This window comes from Meleagris gallopavo, chromosome 2 (assembly GCF_000146605.3).
Source record: "Meleagris gallopavo isolate NT-WF06-2002-E0010 breed Aviagen turkey brand Nicholas breeding stock chromosome 2, Turkey_5.1, whole genome shotgun sequence".
Classification (NCBI taxonomy): domain Eukaryota; kingdom Metazoa; phylum Chordata; class Aves; order Galliformes; family Phasianidae; genus Meleagris; species Meleagris gallopavo.
The window spans coordinates 56596202-56605459 of NC_015012.2; the positions used below are offsets into that span (position 1 = coordinate 56596202).

A 9258-nucleotide genomic window follows, 5' to 3' on the forward strand; every position below is an offset into this window, starting at 1 on the left:
AGAAAGAAAAGAAGAAAAAAAAAATTGTCTAGGGAATGATTTATATATCCTTTCTAAAGACCGAAATCCTAAGGATCTCCTGCTTTGCTCCAGGCCCCTGAATTGTGTTGACTGTGTATTTGGGGTGAAGCTCAGTAATGGAAAAGGTGTGGGAGAAAAAGAACAATTTTTAACCAAAGCAAATCCCTTGAGAGGGGTCTAGAGATGGTGTGAATGAGTATGTTCCTAGCAGCTAGTAGGAACTGAGTCCTACAGCATCACACCTGGCTGAGGTTTGGGCACCTGCTGTGGCATCCTGCCTGTCTTCTCACTCTGATCACCACCAGAAAGGGAGTCATAGCCAGCATTGTCCCAGTTTCCCTTCTAAATGGTGAGATAGGCAAATAGAACAGTTAAAACTTTTTAGATAAAGCGTGAACCACTCATGAGATGTAGAACTGGTGAGAAAGTGTCTCTAGTTGTGCCAAGCAACATTCCTTGACTCTGCATCCTATTCCTCCTTCATAACAGCAAAGATGGGAGAATTCTTTTACTCAAAGGACATGATACCCCTTGTATGGTCTGGAGGAGGCAAAAGAAGTTAGTAACAAAACCATGGAATTTCTGCTTTTTTGGCTTTGCACAGATGATGGAAAAATGTGCTTCATTGCCCTGGGAGGTTGGGTTCACTGTTGGTGTAGCTGTGGCTAGAACATAAAAGATGTAATGCAATTCTATGAGGCAGCATTTACACTGCTGCATCTTGGGAAGAGGATAGCTTAATCACATATCTCGGCTAAACCCTACTGTTTAGTCCTTTAAATTGTCTACTTCATTTTTCTCTCTGAAAACTCTCACACAAATATAGAAATGTACACATTTTTCTTCTGATGTAAACTCCTAATGAGACAGCTCCAAGGGCCATGACTAACATGAAATAATAATGGCCCCAGGGGCTAGAGAGGCACAGATGCAGCTTCTGCCTTACAGTGCAGTATTTCAGCACTTTAATTGCATTGCTATGGCCACAGCATCCAAACTGTGAAGCACTCCATCTGAAGGTCTGGTCTATCAGAGATGCTAAGATCAAGTTCTTTTTCTCATTCTTATCTTCAAACATGCTCATTCTTGGAATTCCCAGTCTGCATGTAGAAGGATGTGTTGTACTGATGTTTAGGGAGAAAATTCACTCTGTGTCCCACCGATCACATTAAAGTCACTCTTTCTCGTGTCATGTCTGCATTTGTTTCTTAAGGTCTGGTTTCCTGAGGAAAGAGATGAGAATTTAATAGAATATGGGTGGTTTTTTGGTTTGGTTTTTCTGTAGCAAAACTATTCTTTTCTTTTTAAATCATAGACATAAAAATGCTGGATGTCAGAAGTGTTGTAGCTGTAGAGTAGAATGGGCTAATTCCATCTATCTATTTTTTGTATCACGTGGTTGATATTATCTTTATGCAGTTACATTTCTAGCAACTGAACAATCTGCTTGTTGTGGTTTAACCTGGTAGCAGCTCAGCCCCTCACAGCCTTTAGCTCACTCCTCTGCAGTGAGATGGGGTAGAGAAGCAGAAAAAAAGTGTAAAACTCATGAGTTGAGACAAAGAATGTTTAATATGACAGAAAAGGAAAGAAAATAATAATAATAATGATAATAAAAGAATATGTGAAACAAGTGAAGCACAATGCAATTGATCACCACCCACTTACTGACATCAAGCCAGTCCCTAAGAAGCAGCTACAGCACCCAATCAACTTCCCTGAGTTTTATAGTTTTTACACAAGATGCCATACGGCATGGAATATGCCCTTGGCCAGGCTAGGTCAGATGTTCTTTTTCTGTCCTCACTCAGCTCCTTCTGCTCCCCAACCCCCTCTTTGACAGAACAGCACGAGAAGCTGAAAAACTGAAACATTCTTTGCTCTGTATAGCACTGCTCGGTGACAACTAAAACATTGGTGTGTTGTCATCATTATTCTCATTATAAATCAAAAACATGGCACCATGGCACAATCATTATCATGGCTGAAATCATGACATAGATATGATCAGAGATCTTATCAATCCTTATAAATATCTAATGGATGAGAGTCAAGTGAATGGGGCCAGGCTTTTCTCAGCTGTGTCCAACAACCGAACAAGGAGCACAAACTAGATTGCAGGAATTTCTATATGAATATGAGAAAAAAAAATCTTTGAGGGTGACAGAGAACTGGAACAGGCTGCCCACAGAAGCTGTGGAGTTTCCTACAGAGGTATTCAAAACAGCCTGGATACTTTTCTGTGTAACCTATTCTAAGGAGCATGGTTTAGCAGGCAGATGGATTAGATGATCTCTAGAGGTCCCTTCCAAACCGTGTGGTTTTTGATTCTGCAATTTGTCTCGTCTTGCTTTGTATACTTTCCTTCTTATAATGCATCTTTTCTGTTCTTAGGTCTTTATAAGATTGTGGCAGACAAAACACCATATGTCAGCGTTGAAGAAATTACAAGAAAAGTTGCTATTGGGCCAACAAGATTTGGCCATCCATGTTTCTATAGCCGTGAGGATATAAAACTGGCAAACCTCACTATCAAACAGGGTGAGCAGATCACCTTCAATTCTGTGGAAGAGATCAATGGAACAATGGCTGTGAGCTGTGTTATGGTCAGAAACAACCAGTCTCATTCCTTTATTTTGCCCCTATCACAAAAAGGAAAATTCTACGAGTGTGAAGATGACCAGATATACACCCTAAAAGAGATTGCAGAATGGAAAATCCCTAAGTGCAGAAGCCGGATTGTCAAACTTTCCAATGCTTTACATATGTGGAACTCCTCTAATCCACTTCCTGAGAATTTTGGTGGCTACTTGGTTCTCATGCCTGTCTACGAAGTGCAGGCAGTAATGAAATGTAAGTAGGAATTAAGGTAAAAAAAATTATTTATTCTGTATATGTGTATGTGTGCGATACGTATGATGTGGCACTCTTAAATTCATACAAGTTGCTCAAGGAAGACTTATGTTTGAGCAAGAATTCCTGGGGCATCTTTACCAGTGATGCTTATTCCAAATTGCAGAAAGATAAAAATAGTATTGCCATCTGTATTTCTCTGTCATATATTAATACAGATAGTTTCCTAGTATTACTTTCTGTTGTCATTTTACTTATCACTAAAATTAAATAATCTTTCAAAAGGAGATATACTACATAATAAAAAAGCAAAGCTTAAGAGTTCAGTTCAGTTCTGAGATCCTCTTTCTTTGTATCTCTTTGGCCACGGAGAAGTCACCAGATATCTGTAGGCATTCAAGGCCAGCCTGGATGGGGCCTTGAGAAGCCTGATTTAGTGGGTGGCAACTCGGCCTATGGCAAGGAAATAGAACTAGTTGGGCTTTATGATCCCTTTGAACCCTATCTGTTGTGTGATATACATTTTATAAGACACTTGACTACAGTTTGTGAACTACACTGTGTTTTTCAGATTGATGTTTTTGCAGAATGAAAACCAATATTATTTTACTTTATAATAGAAACAAATATCAATAGATATAATGATTCATGGATGATCTCTGAAGCCTCTGGGTTTGAGGAAATAGGAAAGAATTAGAAAGCCAGTATCTTTAAAAGCTGTAATTTGTGTTATGAGTTATTAAAAGAAAAGAAAAGGTTTTTTTTTTTCCCTTGGTAATTAAATACCGTTCTAGTTGTTCTACCAAAAAGCTGAAACTAGTTGTTTCTGTTCTTACCGATTTTTATAGCTGTGCATTACTTTGAACTGAAGATAGAAGTTGTGCAAGGGCATAAGTACACAATGAAGCGAGCAGAGACTTTCAGCACAATATACCATAGCTGCTAAATGCTTTTCATGAGATATTCCACTCTTCTTGCTATGTGATTTAAAATGTGAGTTTGGAAAGTATATCTTCACCAGATAAAAGAAAAGAAAAAAAGTTTTCTACAGCTCTAACTATATTCAGAGATCTAATCCTAGTCCTGCATCTGGATTCACTTCAGTATATTCTTATGACCATATAGATGTTTAAGAAGTGGTAATATCAAAGCGATATTTCTAAAAAACTTTTAGAAGATTCAGCAGTATGTAGTATTCACTCATTTTCCAAACAGATATTTCCAGTGAGGGCTTTTTTTGTTGATTTTGTGTTCTTATTCATGTTTCATAGTGTTCTCTACATTTAAGAAGCATTAAATGAGCCCTAAATAACAATTTGATACAACTTGAAAATCAGGTTTTATGGTGCAATAAAGATGAAGTATGAGAAATACTAACCACAGTTAAATAAAAAGGATCCCTGATAAGAGAGTTATCTGATTAGATTTTCACAGGCTGTGGTCAGGAATCCTCTGTACTTCTCAGTCTCAATAAATAACAACATTTTGTGTCTAGACCTCTCTTAGTTGTTCATAGAGAATGTTCATTTTCACTAACTGTTCCACGTTCCTTGACTTCCACATGTGGTGGTTAGGATTGTTTCACCTGAAGGTGTTAATGTGACAAAAGCAGAGTGGGAGTAGACAGACCCTGAATTACTTTCATAGAAGTTATTATGTAAAATACATGTCTGATGCCATCTTTAAGGCATGAAATATTGGTACTCCATATTAGAAGGAGGTATGTGTATAGTATACCTGTGTGAAGGTCTCTGCAGAGTGAATTTTAATAAAGAATCATTAAATAATATTTACTTGTTAAATTTTGCTACATTTGTTAGTGGCCTTTGGTATCATTGACCTGGAGCTAAATTCTTAACAAAACATAGTTGCACAGTCATCCTATATGGTTTGAAATTTTACATCCAAAATTTTGCAAGTTTGGTTAGAATTGTCGTTGCTTATCAGATTGCTAAAGGCAATAGCTCAGTTCTACCTGTGAATATAACCAGGTAACTTAGGAAAAGATTCTAAAGTTCCACAAGTGGACCTCTATAGTTGAAACTTCCTCTTTCACTAGTAATAATGAATAAACTTCATTATACAAAGATCTTGCCTTTTAAGGAAAGCTACATTAATTTTTAATAATTATCAGTGCTTTCCTTGTTATAAATATGTAAGTATGTTTAATTTGTCCCAGAAATACCTTATTCTCATTTCTTTTGTGAGATCTTCTACATATCTGCTAACCATATATCTCAAATTAAAACAGACTTTGACTAGCCTACCAGTTGTACAATCGCACATCTCAGGAAAGGTACATTTCATATTTGACGAACAGGGCATGAATATTTTAGTTTTATATCAATTTGAAGACAACCAAATATTTTTCTTATTCTTTTCAGTTCGTAAGGACGTAGTTCATATCCTCTCTGATCTAGATGTCGAGGTCAAGGATATAACAGACTGTTACGACACCAGCTCTTTCCTTCAGCCACTGTCTTTGGAAGATGTATTTGAGAGAACAAGCAAGGAATTTCCCATGATTGCTGAGATAATGGATGGACTTTTAGGAAGCAAGAAACCTTATAACTTATTGCATACGGGGAAAGAGATTGTCATCTATAAGAAGTACCAGGCTACAAGAGTTATAGCCTCTGAGATCAGAAGTGATTCCTCCAAAAGACATTTTTTAATCCCTATGACCTATAAAGGAAAGTTCAAGAGAAGACCTCGGGAGTTTCCAACTGCCTATGACTTAGAGATAGCGAGAAGTGAAAGGGAACAGCTTCATGTTGTAGCAACCAAAGCTTTTGACTCTCCTCATACAGAGCTTTTTTCTGTTTCAGTTGGAGATCAGTTTCTAGTTCAGCAGTGTCAGACTAGTGAAGTTCTTTATGAGGGAAGAAAGAAAGTCATAGATGTTTTAGCTTGTGAACAAATACTAAGTAATGCATACAAGAAAGTGCTTCTCCCTATGTACATGGAAGGTGGCTTTGTGGAAGTGATTCATGACAAGAAGCAGTACCAGCTTTCTGAGATTTGCAAAGAATTTCGTTTGCCTTTTAATGTCAAAGTGTCCGTGAGGGATCTTTCCATGAAAGAGGATATCTTGGCTGCTGTGCCTGGTCTGCAGCTTGAAGAAGAAATCACAGACTCTTATTTGCTGATCAGTAGTGCCAGCAGTCCAATGGAGAGCTGGGAAATTCCTGTGTATCGCTTCAACATGTTGGTTCATTTACTCAGCAAAGATGTCCAGACAGTTGTACCTCCCATGACTAGGACAACAGTGGAAGAGATCAGTGAAGAGCAATACTATATGGTACGAAGATATGAAAACCAAACTGTACTTCCACCCCCTAGACCTCCCAAAAAGCCAGCAACACTTATGCAACAACCTGTTTTTGCAGTTTCTGAGCAAGATGTATCTGATGTACTACAGGCTCCAAAGGTAAAATACTGTGCTATGTCTGTGTCTTTGAATCTCTTACAAACATAGGTCGTTTATAGTCTCCACTTGACACCATCCTTGTGGTGTTGTACACAGATGGCTCTCCATTCCTTATAATAGGCAAATTAGCCATTATAGACAACAATGTTTAAAATCTCCACTGTGTGTTAATTGATCCATGAAAAACAACAGAACCATGCTGACTCACAGCAGAAAGCTTGGCCTTATAATTTTAGACAGACAATCCTTAATTGCAGCAAAGCAAAAGTGAATGGAGAGACATAAAGTGGTTATATTCATACATTTATTAAGGGGTAACATATGTTTTCATTATATATATCAAGAGAATTTTGCTCAGCTGGAAACAGCAGAATCAAATTCACAGAAAGTCAGGCTGTATGGATCTTTTTAACTGCATATTTTTGCACTTACCCAAGTGGCAAATAGATTGGAATAAAAAGGGCAATACTTTTAGAAAAGCCCTCAACATTGAGAAAGTTAACTACCCCTTCTAGGACAATTTTCTTAGTGATTAACCTAAGCCAATGTATTTGGTCATTAATTTTTCTGTTGAGTCTGGCTGAGATGGAAATTATTTTCTTCATAGCAGCCTGTGAGATGCTGTGTTTTGAACTTGTGACTAAAATGGTGTTGGTAACTCATTGGTGTTTAGACTGTTGCTGAGTAGTATATGCATAGAGAATAGGCCTTCTCTTTTTCTACTCTGTCCTCCAAGCAAGAAGGCCAAGAGGTGGCCTAGAGGCTGGGAGTGGACACAGTTGGGACGGATGACCTGAAGTGGCCAAAAGAATATTCTGTGTCATGCTCAGCCATAAAAAAAGATAGGAGTGATTGGGAGAGTGGCCATAGAACAGAAAATGGCAAGCCATCTTTCTTCTTGTGGAAAGTGCTGAGCAACATCACTTTTTTTTTTTTTCCTCTTTCCTTTTTAAATTGTCTTTTTGTCTTCCCAAGAATTTTCTCACTTTTTCTCTTCCTTATCCTAACATCAGAATGGGAGTGAATGAACAGGTAGATGGGTGTTCAGCTGCTTGCCAACCCATCACAGTTTTCTTAAATATTGAGAGAATTAAAGAAGGACAGGTTGATGGATTTCAACAAGGGACTGTCCAGTAGATACATAATGTCTATCAATTTCTCTCTTCCACGTGCAAATGCAAATTCCCTACAGGGAAAGAAAACTATATTCTAGAAATCCTTTCAGAACTCTGATGAGGCCTCAGTATGAGACTGCAGAGCAATTGTGCTGCATTTTAAATGCAATAGAACTCATGGCATTGCTTTTGGGGTGGGCTCAGGGAAAGTTATTTTTTGTATGCCATTCTACTGTGCTAGGGAGGACAGATAGGATGAACCCTGGAATTAACAGTGAAGTCTTCAGCCTAGCACTGGCTTGGGATGCTGAACAGGGGAAGAATTCCGTAAATACAATGTTTCTGGTAGACCTGTATGGTAATGAGGATTCAGACTTCCTGCTGTGACTGGTGGCTTGGCTTGGTTGTTGAATCCATACCAGACTTGTGCAGTAAAAGTATTTTTTCTGAAGAGAGGAGCGAGCATTAAGGACAGGAGAGGGAAGAGTTGAGGTTCTTTTGCACATTCATGAGTGAGAGTGACCTTAGACTGCAGCTGCCCTGGCAAAGAGGCATGTGTAAGCAGACTGCACCAGAGAACATCATCTTTTTTGTCACATGCTAGTTATAAATAAATAATAAATTAGAGTTAGAATTATTTGAATTATGCAGATTCATAAATCTCCTTCCCTGCAAAGACGAAACAAGTAGAGTTCCCTTATTCATAAGATTAAACATCGTGAAAGTTAATGCAATAGGTTTAAAGTCTCACAGAATACATTATCTGTTCTATCCCAAGCACAGCAAGTCCTCTGAGAGGATGTGGATCGTAGCTGATAGGCTTTGCCTTGGCCTCTCTGCCAGAAACAGCAGTACAGAGACTTCATTTTCTTCTAAATCTAGCAGGGATGTCTGAGGTCTCAGAAAGTTAGAGATTGTGCCAAACTGATAAATAGCTCATTTAGCATATTTTGTGACTCTGCATAGGCTTATTTGCATAAATAACAGACAAATGTTTTAATGAGCTGAACTTAACCCTGACAAGGTGGCAGCCTAGAATAAGCTTTAGTGCTACATGATTTGCCACTCTTCTACAGGCATCTCCCTGCCTGGCTGCATGCTGGAGGATGGTGGTCAGTTCCTTACCGAATTGTTAGGAGCCTGGTACTCCAGGATTAAATGCTGCTGCAGCACGAGTCCAAAGAAGTCTAAGATATGGCTGTTCTATGTCAGTAGTGGAGGATGCTCTGCCAGAGTGGGTTACCTGTATCTATGGCTTGTGCTTTGAACACCTATTACCTATTCCAGCAAGACTGTGAGAGCAGGGAGGCTCCAGCTGCCTCTGCCTGCTGCTCCCTGACCTTGGTAAGGAGAATACTAGGGCCAGGAGCAGAACTGTATAGTGTGTTTCCCTGTGTTCTTTTGGCCATTTTAGTCACTGAATTGTATGAAATTGGCAACTAGTGTGGACTGGAAGGAACCTCACATGAGTGCAAGAACAGCCTCTGCATGCAAGGTGCAGTACTACAGAGACACTTATGTTTGCACAGTTCAGCAAAGTCCAGAGACAAAAATAACGTAGCTGCATTATCCAAGCCCTATGCCTAGGTTCCTCAAAGGGCTAATTAATTCGGCTCAGCTCCTGCTGACACAGCTTTCTCTTTCAGAGCCTGGGGATCCCTTCTCTCACCTCCACAAGGCCCTGCAGACTTTGGCTTTTCCTCTCACCTCATCATTCTTTCTGGTTAAAAAACAAACATTCAGCACGCATACGTTTGAAGTTTTGTATTAGTTGTTAATTTAATGAAGAAAGAAGCTTGTGCCATACCCTTCCCCCCACTCTCCACCTCTCCCCCCCCC

At 39.0% G+C, this 9258-nt stretch overlaps 2 protein-coding genes across 2 annotated transcripts in view; both read left to right on the forward strand.

Moving 5' to 3' along the window:
- The first annotated feature begins 2294 nt into the window (after nucleotides 1–2294).
- THEMIS (thymocyte selection associated) lies at nucleotides 2295–9235 on the forward strand. Its single transcript, XM_019612988.2, has 2 exons — nucleotides 2295–2874; nucleotides 5259–9235. Exons 1-2 carry the CDS (start codon nucleotides 2310–2312, stop codon nucleotides 6350–6352), a joined length of 1659 nt encoding a protein of 552 aa, XP_019468533.1. The 5' UTR covers nucleotides 2295–2309; the 3' UTR covers nucleotides 6353–9235.
- PTPRK (protein tyrosine phosphatase receptor type K) overlaps nucleotides 7675–9258 on the forward strand; it is a 45004-nt gene continuing 43420 nt past the window's right edge. Inside the window, exon 1 of the mRNA XM_031552213.1 lies at nucleotides 7675–7777. Coding sequence (XP_031408073.1) covers nucleotides 7675–7777 — 103 coding nt within the window. The remainder of the gene's footprint in view (nucleotides 7778–9258) is intronic.

What these genes read in the sequence shown, in the direction of transcription:
- THEMIS (XM_019612988.2), top strand. Translation starts at nt 2,310, where the DNA reads ATGATCTCTAGAGGTCCCTTCCAAACCGTGTGGTTTTTGATTCTGCAA. An exon ending in AGTGCAGGCAGTAATGAAAT is followed by an intron (nt 2,875 to 5,258) that starts GTAAGTAGGAAT and finishes TATTCTTTTCAG; the next exon opens with TTCGTAAGGACGTAGTTCAT.